Source organism: Sminthopsis crassicaudata, chromosome 4 (assembly GCF_048593235.1).
Source record: "Sminthopsis crassicaudata isolate SCR6 chromosome 4, ASM4859323v1, whole genome shotgun sequence".
NCBI classification, from domain to species: Eukaryota; Metazoa; Chordata; class Mammalia; order Dasyuromorphia; family Dasyuridae; genus Sminthopsis; species Sminthopsis crassicaudata.
Window position 1 is genome coordinate 344,403,441 of NC_133620.1, and position 19,055 is coordinate 344,422,495.

The following is a 19,055-nucleotide window of genomic DNA, read 5'->3' on the forward strand; positions in this document are numbered from 1 at the left end:
ATATATATATGCAGATATTTTTCAACATTCACCCTTGCAAAGCGTTCCAAGTTTTTCTCCTTCTCTTCTCTCAACCCTCCCCTAGACAGCGAGTAATCCAGTATATTATAAACATATTCAATTCTATACTTTATTTCCACATTTATCCTGCTGCACAAGAAAAATCAGATGGGGGGGGATGAGAGAAAAAAAAATACAAGCAAACAACAAAAAAAGAGAAAATGCTATGTTGTGATGCACACTCAGCTCCCACAGTTCTCTCTCTGAGTGCAAATGGTTCTCTTCATCACAAGATCATTGGAACTGGCCCCAATCATCTCATTGTTGGAAAGAGTCATGTTCATCAAAATTGATTGTCATACAATATTGATGTTGTGTACAATGATCTCCTGGTTCTACTCAATTCATTTAGCATCAGTTCATATAAGTCTCTTCAGGCCTCTCTGAAATCATCCTGCTGGTTGTTTCTTATAGAACAATAATATTCCATAATGTTCATATACCATAACTTATTCAACCATTTCCCAACTGATGAGCATTCATTCAGTTTCCAGTTTCTTCCACTACAAAAAGGGCTGCCACAAAACATTTTTGCACATATGGGACCCTTTCCCTTGTTTAAAATCTCTTTGGGATATAAGCCCAATAGAAACACTGCTGGGTCAATTTGATAACTTTTTGAGCATAGTTCCAGATTGCTCTCCAAAATGGTTGGATCAGTTCACTACTCCACTAATAATGTATTAGGGTCCCAGTTTTCTTACACCCCTTCCAACAATGGACATTATCTTTTTAAAAACAAACATAAGCATATTTATTAGGAATTGTTACTTTAAAATATCCCCTTGCTTTTCAGTCTGAAGATATCTCTTTGTGGCAATACTTCACTTTAAAATTACTCATCTTCTTAATTAGCCTCCATATTCATATTCTACACCACTAAAAGTACTTCTCAGTATTTCCCCACTCTGCTGAACAATTCCTTATCTCTATTCTTCAAGCAAGTTCCCATCAATCTCAGTTGGGGGAGAATCCAATTTTTTTTTAAATTAACTTTTCCAAATGAACAGCATTAATCAGAAACTCTTAGTTATTAACAAAATTTGTAGATACTTTATTTTACAAACTATTATGATTGGTGACAGATGTAGAACAAGAACAATATAGACCTACTAACTTCTTGAAGTTCTTATTTTGTTGATATCATCACCATTTTGAACTTCACATAAGAATTTAATAGTCTAGATGGCAACTCTGAAATTGAAGTAATCTTTTTTACTGATTAGATTTCTACTCAGAATAGCTTGCCAGTAACAAAATACCTGCTTCTTTCAAAACACATTTCAGGTATAAGATTGTATATTTAGTGTTTATAGGGTTAGGACAGTAAATACAGAATGTAAAGCAGATTAAATGAATCCTTAAAGACAAACTCCAAGTCTTTTTCCATGTGACTTAGTAGAGAGAAGAGAATGGCAAGGAATCAACAAGGTGAAAAAAGATAGTTGGGGTTTGGAAATTTGGGGGGTACTTGCCATTGATGGGGGACAATTATATTATTTCATTTAAACTCTTTAAGCTACTGAGTGCCTATATGTTTGTCATAAATGACTGTAGTCATCAATTATTTTCTGTAAACATCAATTTATGTTTACATCAATTTATAAAATGGCAAGAAGGGCAAAGTACAGGCATTTTGGCCCTTATAATCCACTCCACGAAAAGATTTTACAATGAAAAGCAAGTGTGAAGGAATTACATGTGTCAAAATGTGGGTACACGATAATTTTATTTTAATAGTCTAAGGCAGATAGCTGAAGATAGTAAGTTGAGTGCATCTCAGCTGTACAGGAGATAACATTCTTTATCTGGAGCTGCATGGTATGTGGTAAGTGAATCAATAAATTCTTAATGACTTTTCTAGGGTTGGATTCCCCCCCCCCTTATTTTCATGTTATACCCTCTGTGCCCATCACATCCTTGGGGAAACAGAAAAATAGATTTCTTCTTCTCAGCCTTTTCCAATGCCAATTTCTCTTGAAAACCTGAGCCTGCCTGAAGAATCTTTTGTGGGCTGATGAATGAACTAGTTTAAGAACAGAAGCTGCTCCCAAGCTCTGCATTGTTTGCCTTCAATTTCTTTAGGAAGTTTATTTATGGAATCTTGACTTTTTACCTTTGCTGTAAGGTCTGGCTGTTTGTTTTTTTGTTTTGTTTTGTTTTTTGCTTCTGTCAGATATTTTGATTCAAATTAATATTAACATGCAATTAATTAGCTAAATATATTGAAAAACTGATTATTCTAGCAAAAATTTTTCCTGTGTTAGCACTAGTATTGGTTGATCTTTCAATGGTGTCTAGATTTAATTTTGCTGGTTAATAAAGTCAAGTTAGCACGTATTTTAATATTCCAATTATACTCACTACATTATTTCAGTATTTTGATTTGTTTCCTTGTATTGTGTCTGTTTTATCTAATACCTCCTCCTCTTGTGGTGGAATTATGTGTGCTAATACTTTGGAAGAACCTGCTGCTTCCCAGAGCAACTTGTTACATTTTTTAATATGTAAGATTTTTCCTTACATCAAGCCTTACTCTGCTTCTGCAATTTTGCATCCATTACCCTTAGTTCTAACTTTTTTAATGAGTAAAGCAAAGATAGTATTTCATATTATTTGAAGACATATCCCTTCTGTATAGTAGGTGGCCTGCACAGTGAATAGAGCTCCAGAACTGAAGCCAGGAAGACTCCTCTTCCTGAGTTCAAATTTGGCCTGGGACACTTACTGTGTGACCCTGGGCAAGTCACTTAAACCCGTTTGTCTGTTTTCCTCATCTGTCAAATGAGCTGGAGAAGGAAATGACAAACTAATCCTGTATTTTTGTCAAGAAAAACTCCAAAATGCCTCAGTATCCATAGTTCCCTCATCCATTCCTCATCTGGCATGATCTTAAGGCCACTTCCTCATTGTCCTTTTTTAGATGCTTTCCCATTTTCATACTTGATCTTGGCTGCTTAGAGGCAAGGATATAGAAAAGGGAGACCATTGCCAGTAAGGAATCTTTCTATCAATATCCACTTTTCTTTCTTGATTGAGCACTTTGACTCCCACAGAAGGAAACCTAGAATCTCTGTTCCTTTCAAACCCTGTCTCCACCCCTTACTTAATAGACATAGATGTTCACTTTCTAAAGTGAACTACTAATAACTATTATCCTCATAGTAAGGCAGATGACCATCAGGCCTTTTAATACTTGCCTTACCACTATGCTATCCAAACCTACAGGCAATGCCATTGGACTTCCATTCTTTTCCATGTGTCCTGAAAGTGAGCTTTTCTGTATTTGTCTTTTTCATACACAATTAGATTATGAGGTTCTTAGAGCAGTAACTGTGTCACTGCTTTTTTGTATAGCCAGTGTTTATGGCAGTACTTGGGGAGGGAGGGAGGAGGGGGGGGGGTGTGTGTGTGTGTGTGTGTGTGTGAGAGAGAGAGAGAGAGAGAGAGAGAGAGAGAGAGAGAGAGAGAGAATTTACATTTTAAAAAGGATAAGTGTTTAATAAATGTTTTTCCTCTCATTCATTGTTGGTTTACTTCCTAAAATGTGGAGCCTGGATTAGAGCAGGGGGAAAAGTTGCTCTAGATGTCTTGTCAAAGAAAAGTATCCCCTTCATAATTCTATGTACCTTTAAATTTAACTTATGATCACATTATCACGCTGTTAATTTATATTGAGCTTGCAGTCTGCTTAAAAATCTCCAAAAATTTTTACTGTCTGACAGCCATGCTTTCTTGCCTGTTACTTGTCAAGTTAGCTTTTTAAACCCATGTGAAAGATTTTATATTTATTCTTACTCGTTTTCATTTTATTTGATTTGATTAAGTGTTCTGGCCTGTCAAGATCATTTGAAATACCTATTAATACCAGGTAATATCTTCCACAGTTTTGTAGCATTTGAAAATTGAAAACTTTGTCTGTTTATTCAGATCATTGATAAAAGTGTTAAATAACACAGCCAAACAGATGGATCCCAAGAGCTTTCCACCAGAGGCCTCCCTCAAGTTCCTTTAATCAATAAGCCATTTCACTTCTATCAATCAAGTCATTAGGTTCATCTCTGTCAAGTTTTTTACTAAAAACTACATAATCTATTCTCTTCCCTTATTGGAAAATCGATATCATTAACCCTTCTTCTACTGAAGGTTTACTTCAGTACCTTTCCCATTTTTTATAATCTTTCAAAAATCTCTGACAGTGGCTCCACAATTACATCATCAGTTCTTTCAGCATCTATAGTTTACCTAACCTTAGTAAATTGAATCTATCAAGAATGGTTGGGTTCTTGCTTTCTATCTTTCCTACTCTGCTTGAAAACTACTTTGAAAAGTTCTTTTCAATACTAAGAGCATTTTCCTTGGCAGAGAATACTACCTTTTATACATGTCTTTTAGTCTTTGCTTTGTACATCCATATTATTTTTAAGAAAGTCTTTGTTCCTTGAGAATTTTATTTTCAGGAGTTTCCCATCTTTCCTGAGCTAACTTCTCCTGTATAACCTATTTATCCTTTCTCTGAGCGCATTAAAATCTGTGCTTCTAAAATTCTAGGGGGCATGAGAGACAGTATAATATAGTGGATAGAGTGCTGGACCTGGCATTAGACAGAGCTGAGTTCAGATTCCAGATTACTTTCATGGCCACAAGAAAATTATTTAATAACCTAAATGTCAGTTTCTTTGGTAAAATGGTGATAAAATCTTGTAAAACCTACCTTAGGAGGATGTTGTAAGTCTCAATTCAATAAGAAATTTATTAAAGTCCATCATCATGTTTCCATTCTAAACTTAGGATCTATTTGGTTTCCCGATCTAATTTGTGTTGCATATTCCCCAGTAGAATGCAAACCCTTCAGGGCAAGAAATAATTTTTGTCCTTATACCTTCAGTGCTTGACATGTGATGAGCACTTAATAAATGTTGAATAAGAAGAATTGCCTGGGGACCCTGGTCCCATTGTTTTTCCCACCTGAATATATATATGTCTGAGCTCAGAAAATTTTTGCTCAGGGAGGTAAAAAATTCTTGTACCCTCAGTTATACATACTGTTAAAAAGAAATAATAGAAGCCAAGATTTTAATCAGTATTGTTGAATATCAAGCAGTGTAGTAGGGGACGAGATCCCACATTTGTATACATATGAGATTTTCTTATATTAATACAGTATTTTCTCTCTGACTTCTATCTTAGATTCTGATTGGTTGCTGAGAATAGCACAAAAGAGCTTTAATCACGTTGATGAAAAGTGACGGGATTGATGAGGATCTCCTCCTCTATAAAAGGAGAATTAAATCTAGTTGAATAAATAAATCTGAATTCCTATAGCCATTTGATTGGAACTGGACCATATCTTTTTTTTCAGAAGCTCCTTCCATTTGACATTGGATTTGTACATCTTAGAAATAAATTGTTGATTTGTCAAAAAAAAAAAAAAAACCCAAATTATCAGATGCTTCATATAATGTTCAAGTGGGAAATAATCTCTCGAAGCAAAATGTGTTTTGGCCAGTAATAATGTGGTATAGTTTAGTGCATTTTAATAACAAGGTGCCTTAAAAATACATATTTTTTAAAACAAGCAAATGTATAAATAATCTCAGGAAGAATTTTTAGAAGTGTATTAGAGTTTGAGATAATGTTACTTTGGAGTCAGTTATAAGCACAGATACTATTTTGAGAGAGTAAATTATATTTCAACCAGTATTCTTAAGTTGAATCCTTATGAGTGATATAAAAATAAATTAGTCCTTCCTAGCAGATTGCTGTAGATTGAAGCCACATCTGTTATTTTTGTCACCTCTCCAGTATGACTTATTTCTCTTTTCTGAGTAGATAAGTTGGCTGCTATTCCTTTGACCTTCCCTAAGAGTCAGTTCTATCATATAATTTGGACTTCCAATAGGAAGAATGTAGAAATCACAGTTATGCATGTTTACAGTCTTAATTAAGAAGCAATTCTAAATTGCCTTATGGAGTGAAGCCATAGGCAGCTATTGAAAATCCCATTGACTGAATTCAGGTTTGTACCTTGATGGCAATAAAGCTCCTTTATTTTACCAATGATGGTATTTCTTCAGATCATGTTTGAGGTCCTAATTGTTGCCATTATACCCCTTCTGGTCCTGTAGTAGAAAGAATTGGGAATGCATATGCTTTCCATTTGTTTCCATTGGGTTTGTTTTCTTTACAAATGAACCTTCCCCACCAACTAGAGAGAGAGAGAGAGAGAGAGAGAGAGAGAGAGAGAGAGAGAGAGAGAGAGAGAGAGAGAGAGAACTGAATGATTCTTTTTTCATTGTAGGACATTGTACTATTTCCTTTGGGACATTGGGACAGGGTGGTGTAGGTATCATTTCACATCAGTCTTACCTGAAATATAATAAAATACATTGAACTTTTTTGAAAAAACATTAATGTTGATGTTTTGTAAATAATAGACCATGTGAAAATAAAGGTGGATTCAGATGAATTTTGAATAGATTTGCATTTAAATCTTTCTAGATAATGATGTATTTGCTTTTTAAAGACCCACAAAGAGTCATCCACTCTCTGACATTTTCTTGAGAATTTAATAGTCTGTAGTCCTGTTTCTCCTTTTTCCTATTGTCTTCAGAACATCCACATCTTGAAGTTATTTTGAACTTCATGTTGAGGGGAAAAGAAAGGAAAACTCTAGGTATAGGTAAGTCTCAACATAGACTTTATTAGGATTAGAGTGAAACTGGCCTCTCCAATTTCACATATAAGGCCTCAGCTCTGATTTTAAAGATTGGAAATGTAGGCTATTATTTTTAAGCATTGTAGAGTATGACTAACAGCTAACTTCTAAGAGAAGGATTGTAGCTTAAACATTTCTGTTATTTTAATCATCCATTTATAACTAACTTGAGAAGATTTCGATACCAAATCTTCAAAATTTTGTGTTGAAAGTTAATCATCTATAAAGAGAACTCTTAAGAGGCCATTGCTGAATTAGGAACTATCTATACATAAAATTCAGAAAGTTGGTTAAATGAAGAAGCTAAATTTCTCTGCTACTGTTTACTCTTTTCACAGTACTACTCACATTGACCTGAGTGATAGACTATTTAGTCTAGTTTTTGAATTTGAAAAATGCATTTTTAAACTTCTAGTCCCAAATAAAGATTTTGCCTCCTAATAAGTTGATTGTCACCTCTTTTTTTTTTTTTTATTCATTTTTCCAAATTATCCCCTCCCTCCCTCCACTCCCTCCCCCTGATGGCAGGTAATCCCATACATTTTACATGTGTTACAATATAACCTAGATACAATATTTGTGTATAAATACCATTTTCTTGTTGCACATTAATTATTAGCTTCCGAAGGTATAAGTAACCAGGGTAGATAGACAGAAGTGCTAACAATTTACATTCGCTTCCCAGTGTTCCTTCTCTGGGTATAGTTATTTCTGTCCATCATTGATCAACTGGAAGTGAGTTGGATCTTCTTTATGTTGAAGATTTCCACTTCCATCAGAATACATCCTCATACAGTATTGTTGTTGAAGTGTATAGTGATTTTCTGGTTCTGCTCATTTCACTCAGCAACAGTTGATTTAAGTCTCTCCAAGCCTCTCTGTATTCCTCCTGCTGGTCATTTCTTACAGAGCATTGATTGTCACCTCTTAAAGCTATGCTTAGTTAAATGATACCATAGTACAAAATGTCAAGTTTGCTTCTTTAGTCTTTGATGCTCCCAGGCATGGAATTATATTTGTATCATATGTTTCTATCTTCCTCTCTTCACCTCTTCTCTTTTTCTCCCCCTCCATCCCTTTCAGAACTATTGTTATAATCAGACTTCTCTTGACTACACACAATAGACATGGTTCCATTGGACAGTTTGAACACATCTAGGAATGAAGAACTTAGAGAAATTAAATCCCCAGAGGCTGTTAATTACTAATATTGTATGGCTTTTTTCAGAAGCATCATATCTGAAGTCAGGAAATGTCTTCCCAAAGAGGAAAAATGTGAAAGATAGTAAAAGAAGTGACTGAATAGAGGAACTGTTTTAAGTTCTGTGTGGTCACAAGGAAAATGCTACATGGAAGAGAATAGTTCCCCTTTAAATCCATAGCTAGAGAATCAGTCGCATGTCTGAAGAAGAGAAAAAGTTAAAAATTAAGTTTAGGGGCTTGAAACAGTTACATAAACATCCTACTGCTCCTACCCTGTCACTTTGTCTTAATACTATTAAAGAGAGGAAATTATTATTTGTCTTTATTGAAAATAGTTGGTCACAATTCACAACAGTTACCTTAAAATGGAGTAAAAAGTTCAAAATTTTGGCAGCCAGCTGTGAAATTATTTTCCCATTTGTTGATGGCTTGAACTTCCTATAAACAAAGATGATTTAAAAACAAAAACAAAAAAACAAACCAAGGCTGACTACTTGAGGCAGCAATGTGCATTCTTAATTTTCTATTGAAAAAAAGCACAGCTAGTCTCGTTACTCAGGGTGGGATTTTTAGTCAGTGTTTTGTATGTGTGCATGTGTTGGGTGTGCATGTTGTTTAGGTGCTTGGTCTTACCCTCACCCCCACTGTATTAGAGATGATGGGTCCATCCTTCTGTGTTCACTATAATAGCTTACAGATTCACTGAGAGAGCCTGTGTAGTAATGCTTGCTTTTATTTTTTTCTCTTCCACTCTTGTTTTATTTTTTCCTTTTTTTTTCTTTGTGATGTGACATTTTCAGCTGATGTATTGAAAGCAAATCCTTCTAATTTGGGAGCCCAGATCACAAGAGTGAGTTTTTCTACTAGTGTCTTTAGCTGTATCTTTTTTGTGTGTCTTTTCCACTCTTTCCCCCTTCCTTTCCAATTCAGTAACAATTCAATCACATTTCATCAATATTAGGTAAGAGAATTCCTCTGTCTGTCAAACTTCATCTTTTTCACAAAGCAATGTCCACTTTATATTGGGTCAAACTCCCTTTTCCAATGTTGTTGTAAGACTGATATGTTTGTTAATTTTTTGTTTTTCCTATTATCTAGCATATTGAAAATATCTGGGTTCTGTCCCTTTTGAATATTGATGATGATGTGTCATGGCACCATTTAAAAATAGTTTTGGAAAACTACATGATAATCTCCTGGAAATAAGCTTCCTCCATTCTAACAAGTTGCTATATTCAAAATAATGTGACCATTGACAAACTTCTTTGACTTATCTCTGTCCCCCACACACACTTCCCTGCCCCTGGAGCTTCCTCTCAGGGCCTTCTAAGAATGAAAAACTACACAAATTGCTGTCTGTTTTCAGCAGACTGACTGAGAGAAAGTGGTCAGGTTGTTAAGCTGTATTCATGCTAGTACTGGGAAGACCTCTCCTGAGACTTCATTAATTAAATAAGCAGGAAAAGTCTGTTCAAACTAGAAAGATGGGGCAGCACTTTTTTTCTGATAAAATGAATTGTATTTTGTAGTCATGAGCTCTGTCTCAGAAACTTGTTCCCCATGTAATCTGTACATTGCTTTTCAAGATCTTATACTTGGGTAATTTTCTGCACTAGCTAATCCCTTTCTGTTCTCTTTGGCTATGTTATTAAGACTTCTGTTATGCTCTGTTTGTCAAATATTTTTATACTCTAAAAGAGCAGACAATTAAACAGTCCCTTTACTTTCAATGTTCTGAGATTTGCTTGTTGCTTTTGAAATCAACATTTTATTATGCAATATTGTAAATAACTGCCCTGATTATAAATGCAGATACATCAATGGCACTGCCAAATTTGATCAACTATTATTTACAATGAATTTCGGAAAGTATTGTAATGTGTTCTTGGGGACCAAGAGACTCTCAGCCTTAGCTCAATAACCATTGGTTGGGGGTGGAGTTTCTGGAATCCCAGCTTCTTATTTCCCAGACTTCTAATCCTCTCTACCTACTCTTTCCTTGCTTTCTGTTACCACAGAGATTGAAAGATCTCAAGCAGAGAGAGTTTGCTCGTAATGTCTCCTCAAGATCAAGGAAAGATGAGAAGAAGCAAGAGAAAGCTCTGCGACGACTGCATGAATTGGCAGAGCAGAGAAAGCAAGCCGAATGGTGAGTCCCTCTCCCAGAGAGCCTGGACTTAATAACAGTTTCAATATCTTAAACATTTTCTTGAACTTATTCTCTTTCATCTGTTAAAAAAGGTGAGGAGATATTAGATAGGATAGGAATAGGGAGGGATGACTAGGTCTGAATCTGTTCTTCCCCTCCTCCCCTCATGAGTGAGACAAAAAATTATTTTTTTTCTTCATTTTATTGATGGAGAAACTGAGGGACAAAGTGAAGCTTTTTTTAAACATATATGCCATACTAAGTATGGGATTTTTTTTTTTTTTTTTTTTTTTTTTTTGTATTCATTTTTCCAAATTACCCCCCCTCCCTCCCCCCGATGACAGGCAATCCCATTAAGTATGGGATTATTATAGAGGAAGAGGTTACTAAAGAAATAGAAAATGCGATTTCTATTCTTGAAATGGACTTCCTCTCCTGATTTAATCATTTAGTATTGTGTCTATTTTGTCATTTTATTAGCTCAAAGAGTATTTCTGACATGCATTTTAGGTCCTAATGCTTAAAGAAGGAAAAAGCCTTAAGAGGAATTTTGAAGAGAGTCTGTTTTATGAGATCTTGAAACAATATTGAGTTAAATTATCTTTAAATCACATCAAACCTTACTCACTTCTCTGGTGGTTCCTTAGGGAACCACATACATTTATTTCTCCAGGGAGTATTGCTGGAGTTCTTATTCTAAATTCATTATAGTGAGATGATTCCAACTTTGAGGTTATGTTTTTTGTTTTTGTTTTGTTTTTGCTTAGAAGCATTGTGCCAAGCCACCTTTGTAAGATCTTAATTGTTCTCCAGTTTTTATTTTTTCCTAATATAGTTTGGAGCTTCCCATTTTCCCCAAAAGCTTCAGTCCTTTCTGGAGAGTGTCTTAGCACTTGCAAATAGAACTTTAGAGCAAGCTTTGGAGCTAACATAGATGTTGGAATACATGAATTCTTGAGACTTAAATAGCATGGGAATTTGAGTAACATGGAAAGGTCAGAGCAAAAAATAAATAAATCTCCCTTTCGTTTATATTATGTGCTTTAATAATTTGTAGTGAATGCCCCTGTACTCTACAAGCTTTTTGATATAAAAACTACAAAGAAGATAATGATTAGTTGTCTTTTGGCAAGTGGCATGTTCCTTCATGGTCATGCTTTTCAGCATTATTTATTGAATACCAAGCAAATCTTAAAAGAGACCATCTTAAGAGATTAGGTATAGTATGCAAGGAGGGCTAATAACATCCTTAGTCGTGATACAGGTAAAACTCTTAAAGACTTTTTTGTTGTTGTTGTTGTTGTTAAAGGAGCAGGAAGAAATAAGATGGGATTCCTTATTCTAAGAGTTCTGATATATTATCTCTACCACTACCTCTTTGAATGAAATGAGGGCTAGTTTTTGATAAAACTTGGAAAACCATTGACATCCTACCAAAGAATAAGATGATGTTCCATGGGAAAAGATCGGGAGCATAACCTGTGAAAATCTGTATTTTTACACTGTCAGAGATGAAAACAAAATTAGTGGAATGAGATTTTCACAGCCTCTTTTGAGGAAATTCTTATTACAGTGAACTCAGGAAGATATGTTCTATTACCTACATGGTTCTTTTTCTGCTAGTGGATGAACAAAGGCCAGTGAAAGAAAAAGATAATAAAGCCAAAGTAAAAGATAGTAAGTAGTTTGTGAAACTTGTGAAGTGTATCCCTAATAACTCACCTTTCCTTTTTCCAACTCACTGGGCAGTGCCCTTGGAAGTGGCCCTATGTTCAGACCAACCACAGTGGCTGTAGATGAAGAAGGAGAAGATGACAAGGATGAATCAACTGCCAGTAGTAGCATAGGAGCTTCTGCTGTTTCTGGCCTGAGCACTGAATTCACCACGGACAAAGGTGGCCCATTCATTTCAGTACAACCTAGCAGCACTGCTAGTCTGGGACAAGCTCCTGTTTTGGCCCCTCAGGCCATCAGCTTTGGCATCAAGAATAATTTGGGGACGCCCTTGCAGAAATTAGGGGTCTCATTTTCTTTTGCCAAAAAAGCCCCTGTCAAACTCGAATCAATAGCATCTGTTTTCAAGGATCATGCTGAGGAAGGTAGCTCTGAAGACGGCACAAAAGCAGATGAGAAAGGCTCTGACCCAGGAGCATTGCAGAAAGTGGGAGACTCTGATGGTAGCAGTAACCCTGAAGGGAAAAAGGAAGATGAAGATGCACATGAAAAAGATAGTGGGTCGCTTGCCTCTACACTATCCAAACTTAAAAAAATGAAACGAGAAGATGGTTCTGGAGCCTCAGAGCCTGAATATTACCACTATATCCCTCCAGCTCATTGCAAAGTGAAGCCCAACTTTCCTTTCCTTCTCTTCATGCGAGCCAGTGAACAAATGGAAACAGATCAGAACACACACCTAAAGAGTATCCCTGAAAGCAAAAAAACCAGTTCTCCCAAGCTTAAGAGCTGCAATAAGCTAGCATTGAGCCAAGGAGCAGAAAAGATGATGATGGAAAACCCTGTGCAACAGAAAGAGCCAAATGTGACTGAGTCTACAGAGCTTAGAGGCAAGACTGAAGCAAAAGAGGGCCAAGTAGATGCCGGTGACCATAGTGGAGAAAGTCCGCAGCTTATAGAAAATCAAATCCTTGAGTCTATCCCTTTTAAAGAAGCTGCCCAAACTACCCCAGCAAGGAAAGAAGGCCCAGAGGGCCCGAAACACCCCACTGGCCCTTTCTTTCCAGTTTTGAGCAAAGATGAAAGCACTGCCCTCCAGTGGCCATCAGAACTGCTCATTTTCACCAAGACAGCACCCTCCATTTCATATAGCTGTAACCCTCTGTACTTTGATTTTAAGTTGTCGAGAAATAAAGATTCCAGAACAAAAGGGATAGAAAAACCAAAGGATCTGGGAGGCCCCTCGAAGGAACATTTTCAGTGTTCTGATCTTGCAGATGCAAATAAGAACAAAGATGGAGGGAATGCAGGTCATAGTTCAGGGGAGAAAACAGATGCTGTGCCCTCAGGGTCAGTGTGTAGTAGCCTTCATAGGCAGGAACCTGGGGAGAGCCGTGGGGAAGATGTGGAGGACAAAGGCAAGAGCCTTCCCAGTAGGAAAGAGCGAGCTGCCAAGTCTCGCCGACAGAAGAAGAAGAAAAAGCACAAAAAATCCAGCAAACATAAACGAAAACACAAAGATGATCCAGAAGACAAAGGCTCTAAAACTGAGTCTGGGGAGAAGTCCAAAAAGCGCAAGAAGCGAAAACGGAAGAAAAATAAATCATCAGCCCCTGCAGACTCAGAGAGGGGACCTAAACCTGAGCCCCCGGGGAGTGGCAGCCCTGCTCCCCCCAGAAGAAGGCGGCGGACACAAGAAGATTCTCAGAGGAGAGCACTTCCAACTGATGAGGGAAATAGCGGCAAGAAGGAGGAGGGGGGCAGCGGCAGCAGTAGTGCCCAGGATCATGGTGGCAAAAAACACCGAGTCGACCCACCTCCACCTGCCTGCCAGCGAAGAGTGGGCACTAAGCGAAGAAGCAGCCAGCCCAGCAGTGGAGATGAGGAAAGTGACGCAGCTTCATCACGCCGGCAGCACCAGAAATCCCCATCCCAGGACAGTGAGGACGATGATGAAGATTCTGGCAGTGAGCATTCCCGCAGCTGTTCCCGGTCTGGCCGGCGTCATTCTTCCCGGCGCTCATCCCGGCGGTCCTATTCAAGCAGCTCAGATGCTTCAACAGACCAGAGCTGCTACAGCCGGCAACGTAGTTATTCAGATGACAGCTATAGTGATTATAGCGACCGGTCACGAAGGCATTCAAAGCGTTCTCATGACTCAGAGGATGACTCAGACTATGCCAGCTCAAAACATCGATCCAAGCGACACAAATACTCATCCTCAGAAGATGACTACAGTCTCAGCTGTAGCCAGTCACGTAGTCGGTCTCGGAGCCACACCAGAGAGCGATCGAGGTCCAGGAGCAGGGGTCGTAGCCGAAGTCGAAGCAGCAGTTGTAGTCGCAGCCGAAGCAAGCGGAGAAGCCGGAGCACTACAGCCCATAGCTGGCAGAGGAGCCGGAGCTATAGCCGGGACCGTAGCCGCAGCACCCGCAGCCCTTCCCAGAGGTCAGATTCCAGAAAGGGTTCCAGAGGTCATGAGAGCCCTGAGGAGAGACGATCAGGTCGTAGGGATTTCATCCGTTCTAAAATCTATCGATCTCAGTCCCCACATTATTATAGGTCAAGTCGAGCCGAGGGGCCTGGAAAGAAAGATGGCAGAGGGGATGACAGTAAAGGCTCTGACCCACCTTCACAGAATAGCACTGGCCCAGCAAGGGTGTCTGATGGTGATTGCAGCCCAGAGGATAAGAATTCAGTTACTGCTAAGCTATTATTAGAGAAAATTCAATCAAGGAAGATTGAAAGAAAACCAAGTGTAAGTGAAGAAGTTATCCCAAACAAGGTAGGGCTCAAATTGAAGGATCCTCCACAGGGTTATTTTGGGCCTAAGCTACCACCTTCCCTTGGCAATAAGTCAGTTCTCCCATTGATAGGGAAGCTCCCAGCCACTCGCAAACCAAACACCAAAAAATGTGAAGAGTCTGGCCTGGAGCGGGGTGATGAGCAAGAACAGTCAGAGACAGAGGAAGGTCCCCTGGGCATCATTGAGGCCTCATTTGGACACCAGTGCTCTTCAGAGAACACAGCAAGGCCCACATCAGACCCACTTCCTGAAGAGCCAAACCCTGAAGAAAGTGCCCCTGAACACTCCACAGCTTCTTTGAACACCCCAGCACTCCCTAACTGCTATCCTGGGGATCCTGTCATGCCCCACAACTACCTCCCTGAGCCCAGTGATGGGGATGCCCTGGAGCACTTGGATGGAGCCAGTCAGTCCATGCCCAGTGAATCCAGTGCTCTCCCTTTAGTCCCAGACATGGAGCACTTCCCCAACTATGCACCTCCGAGTGGGGAACCCAGTGTTGAGTCCCCTGATGGGGCTGATGATGCTTCACTGGCTCCCCTGGAGAGTCAGCCCATCACTTTCACCCCAGAAGAGATGGAGAAGTATAGCAAGCTCCAGCAGGCAGCCCAGCAGCATATCCAACAGCAGCTTCTGGCCAAGCAAGTGAAGGCTTTCCCAGCCTCAGCAGCCCTGGCTCCTGCAACACCTGCTCTCCAGCCCATCCACATTCAGCAGCCTGCCACAGCCTCAGCCACTTCCATCACCACAGTGCAGCATGCCATCCTGCAACATCATGCTGCTGCTGCCGCTGCTGCCATTGGCATCCACCCTCATCCCCATCCCCAACCCCTTGCCCAGGTGCACCACATTCCCCAGCCCCATCTGACTCCCATCTCCTTATCTCACCTCACTCACTCAATTATTCCTGGCCATCCTGCTACCTTTCTTGCCAGCCATCCCATCCACATCATTCCTGCTTCTGCCATCCATCCAGGGCCTTTTACCTTTCACCCAGTCCCCCATGCAGCTCTCTATCCCACACTTCTAGCCCCACGCCCTGCTGCAGCAGCTGCCACTGCTCTCCACCTCCACCCACTACTGCACCCCATTTTCTCAGGTCAAGACCTGCAGCATCCACCTAGCCATGGTACATGAGTGGATGCAGAGGGGGAGGGATAAGTGGGGAGAGGAGTGATGACACCTGAACTTCTTACTAAGAAGGGGGCTGAGCCATTGGAATCAGTAAGTGGAAGTTGGGGTGGGGTTTTGTGTTTTTTTTTCATAGCCAAAGAAATGACTCTTGGCTTGCAGGATGAGGTTTGCATTGGGCTAATAATCAGGGAATTTTTCCTTTCTTTCTCATTTCCCACCTTCCCTCTTCTTCCTCCCTCCCTTATTCTCCTCTTGTATTTTCAATACAGAGAACATCTCCACATGTTGTCCCACTTCCTTTGCAGCAGCATCTCCCCACTGAAACTTCGTCAACCCCACTTCACACCCCCATTCCCTTCCTGATCTTTGCCCCTCTGCCCTATCTTGTAAATTTACAACTAGCATTTCCTCCTTTCTATCCAATGGGTTGTCACTCGAGCACTTGTTATAAATCCAGCTGTTCCATTCCCTGTCAGCAGTGCTGTGGGCAAGCTGAATTTTCCCTAGTAGGCAGTGGTAACATTTGATTGAAAAGCATTGCTGCCGTGGGTTGGGTTCCTTGGCAATTGATCCCATGGTGACCTGACATTGTCCCAGTTATGAGGTGGAAAAGAGGTGGACCTGGACACCAAACTTTAGTTAGATCCACTCCTCACCTAAACAGAGAAAATCATTCCTTACTGCCCCTCACCCTAAAAGAGGCATCTACATAGTCCAGAAAAGAAGATTGTCATGAATTGGGTGTTGTGGAACATGGATATCCCCATATGCTTCCCCAGAGAGGAGCTTGAGTGTCTAAAGTGTATTCTTTTTTTTTTTCTGTCATGTTGTTGTTTCCTTCTTAATTTATAGGAATTTTTTTTAATGTAAAGAATTGCACTGAACTCTGTAAACGTAAATGCTGCTTTTTGTAGCTCATGAAAAAAAAAAAGAAAAAAGGTTCCATATTTGTAGTATACTGCAATAATATTTTTTACAGCCAACTCTAAGTGATCCTTGTTATGGTGGCTTTGTGTAAATATGTTTGCTGTAGTTTAAGACACTTTTAAAGGTTGCAAAATGAGAACAAAATAAAATAAAAACATTTGTTTTCTGCTAGATGCAAAATGACTAAGCATGTATATTTTATCAAGCTCATGTATTTTTGAAGTTATGTACTATAAAATGTAAAAAAAAAAAAAGCAAAAGGGAAAAATCATTTAATGTTTTGTTTTTGTTTTTTTTTTTGCTGAGAAATGTTGAGTAACTATAGTAAAACATGCACTCAACACTGGGACTCCTAAGAGCTAATGGATGGCAGCCATGGGAGGCGTTGTAGGGGACATTCGTCTATGAGGATACTACATGATATGCTTAAGTTGTCATGTTCCAGAGGGGCAGGCCCTTAAGGCACCAGATGTAGGGAAATTAAAAAGCTAGAAATTTTATTATCTGGGTGAGATAATCCAGAGTAATTATTTCATTCAGTTTGTCATTCATTATTAATCTATTGTTCCACTTCTACTCCCAAAACATTTCTTAGTACTTCAGACTTTGTGACTTTTTTATTTTTAATAGTGTCTTTTGGGTTCCAAACTGATATAGAAAGATTAAAGAAAGAAGATAGGCAAGGGTCAGTTTTTCTTCTCTTTTTGAGAAGCTTGCATATTTATTTTCACCTGATTGACTAAAGGAGTTACTAGTCCTACTCACATAGTGAGATCCTTTTTCTTTTGAAGATACTGACCAGAAAAGTGTTTAACCTCAGCACCCCTTCCTCATTGAGGCTTTTGCCTTAACATATAATACACTATCCTGAGTTGGTGCTGAGTCTTTAGCTCATATCTTAACTTTTAATTATGTTGGTGGCTCTTTCTCAATCCAACCAATCTTCATGACTAGAATTGATTGTGTAAACCAAGCAGGATGGCCACCCAAAAGGATGAGAAATTAGTAGTCTGAGGCTCTTAAGAGTGCCTCTTTTTTTCCATCCTCTTCAATACTACTCTTCTCCTACTCCCTACTCTCCTCATTCTTCTCCCCTCCTCAGAAAAAGACAAAAGCATTTTGAATGCAAGGAACAAGCTGTAAGCAAACACAAAGCTTGGAGCCTTTACCCTCATCTGTGCTCCTCAATAAATAACAAACATTGCTTTTAAAATTAATAGCACTGGAAAAATGAAATCATCTGTTTTAAGTGAAGGGACTTATTTTTTCTTTTAAGTTGATGTAAATATTTAAAGGGTATAAATGATACAGTATTAACATTTTGATGCTGCTCACCATTAGCTTGTAGATGGAGCCCATGGATTCTAGCAGCCTTGCTGCTTTTGAGGGGGCAGTTTTTCTTAAAACTCCCAGAATAGTAATTTAAAAGGGGGGAGGGGAAGCTACTTACAAGCATAACAGACTGTATTTAACTTTATCACATAAGCTAGAGAGATATAGATATAGCTAGATAGGTATATATATATATGCTGTAAAATGAGGAGAGAGAAAACTTTCTAATAAACCAGTAATTTATGGAAACAGCATATTCTGTCATGATTCAGCCTTTTTCACTTAGGATGGGCAAAATGGGTTTGTGGGTTAGGTATGGCATCTTTGTGCTTAAACATGTGCTTACACATGTCAAAGTGTAGAGTCAATTGAAAACATTTTGTTTGGATTTGAATCATACCTGTTGAAGCTGCTCAGAATCTTGATAGAGAAGGATGGGACAACTGAAGCACCTTTTCCTTGGCGGTCATGAGTGCAGAGCACTGTACCTCTTTTGGTGGGTAACTCAAAAATTTCCTGTTGATTTAAAAATTAGGTCACAGAGTAGTAAGGTGGGTTTATTTTGTTTTGTTTTGTTTTAAGGTTCCATAATACTTGTCCTTTACAATGAATTCTCTATTCCAGGCATCTATTTTTCTTTTGAAATTTTCTTCTGAAGCATTCCAAAGAAGCAGAGTTATTGATGAGATAAATACATGTCCTTTACAATTAATTCTCTATTCCAGGCATCAATTTTTCTTTTGAAGTTTTCTTCTGAAGCATTCCAAAGAAGCAGAGGTATTGATGAGCAGAAATACCAGTGAGAACATGCCCTAATTGATGCTAAGCAGATAAAAGACCAATGATAAATCTGATTTTTATGTTACCTCTTGTTTATGGCTTCTCCTTCTGGTTTTTCCACCTGATAGGGCAGTTTCCTTCTTTTCCCTCATTTTATGTTGGATTGTTTGGCAAGAAAACAAAAAGGGTTTTGAGGTTTTTTTTGTTTTGTTTTTTTTTGTTTTTTTTTTGTTTTTTTTTTGCTTTTTACTTGCACATCTGTTTTACATTTA

General features: G+C 38.7%; 1 protein-coding gene across 8 annotated transcripts in view; it reads left to right on the forward strand.

The window, feature by feature from the left end:
* The window catches only part of GPATCH8 (G-patch domain containing 8), a 108,736-nt gene extending 91,885 nt beyond the window's left edge, over positions 1 to 16,851 (forward strand). For all 8 annotated transcript variants that reach the window (XM_074261099.1, XM_074261095.1, XM_074261094.1 and 5 more), the window contains 2 exons: positions 10,000 to 10,130; positions 11,880 to 16,851. In XM_074261099.1, the coding sequence (XP_074117200.1) occupies positions 10,000 to 10,130; positions 11,880 to 15,747 (3,999 nt within the window). In that variant the 3' untranslated portion in view covers positions 15,748 to 16,851. The remainder of the gene's footprint in view (positions 1 to 9,999; positions 10,131 to 11,879) is intronic.
* The last annotated feature ends 2,204 nt before the right edge of the window (positions 16,852 to 19,055 follow it).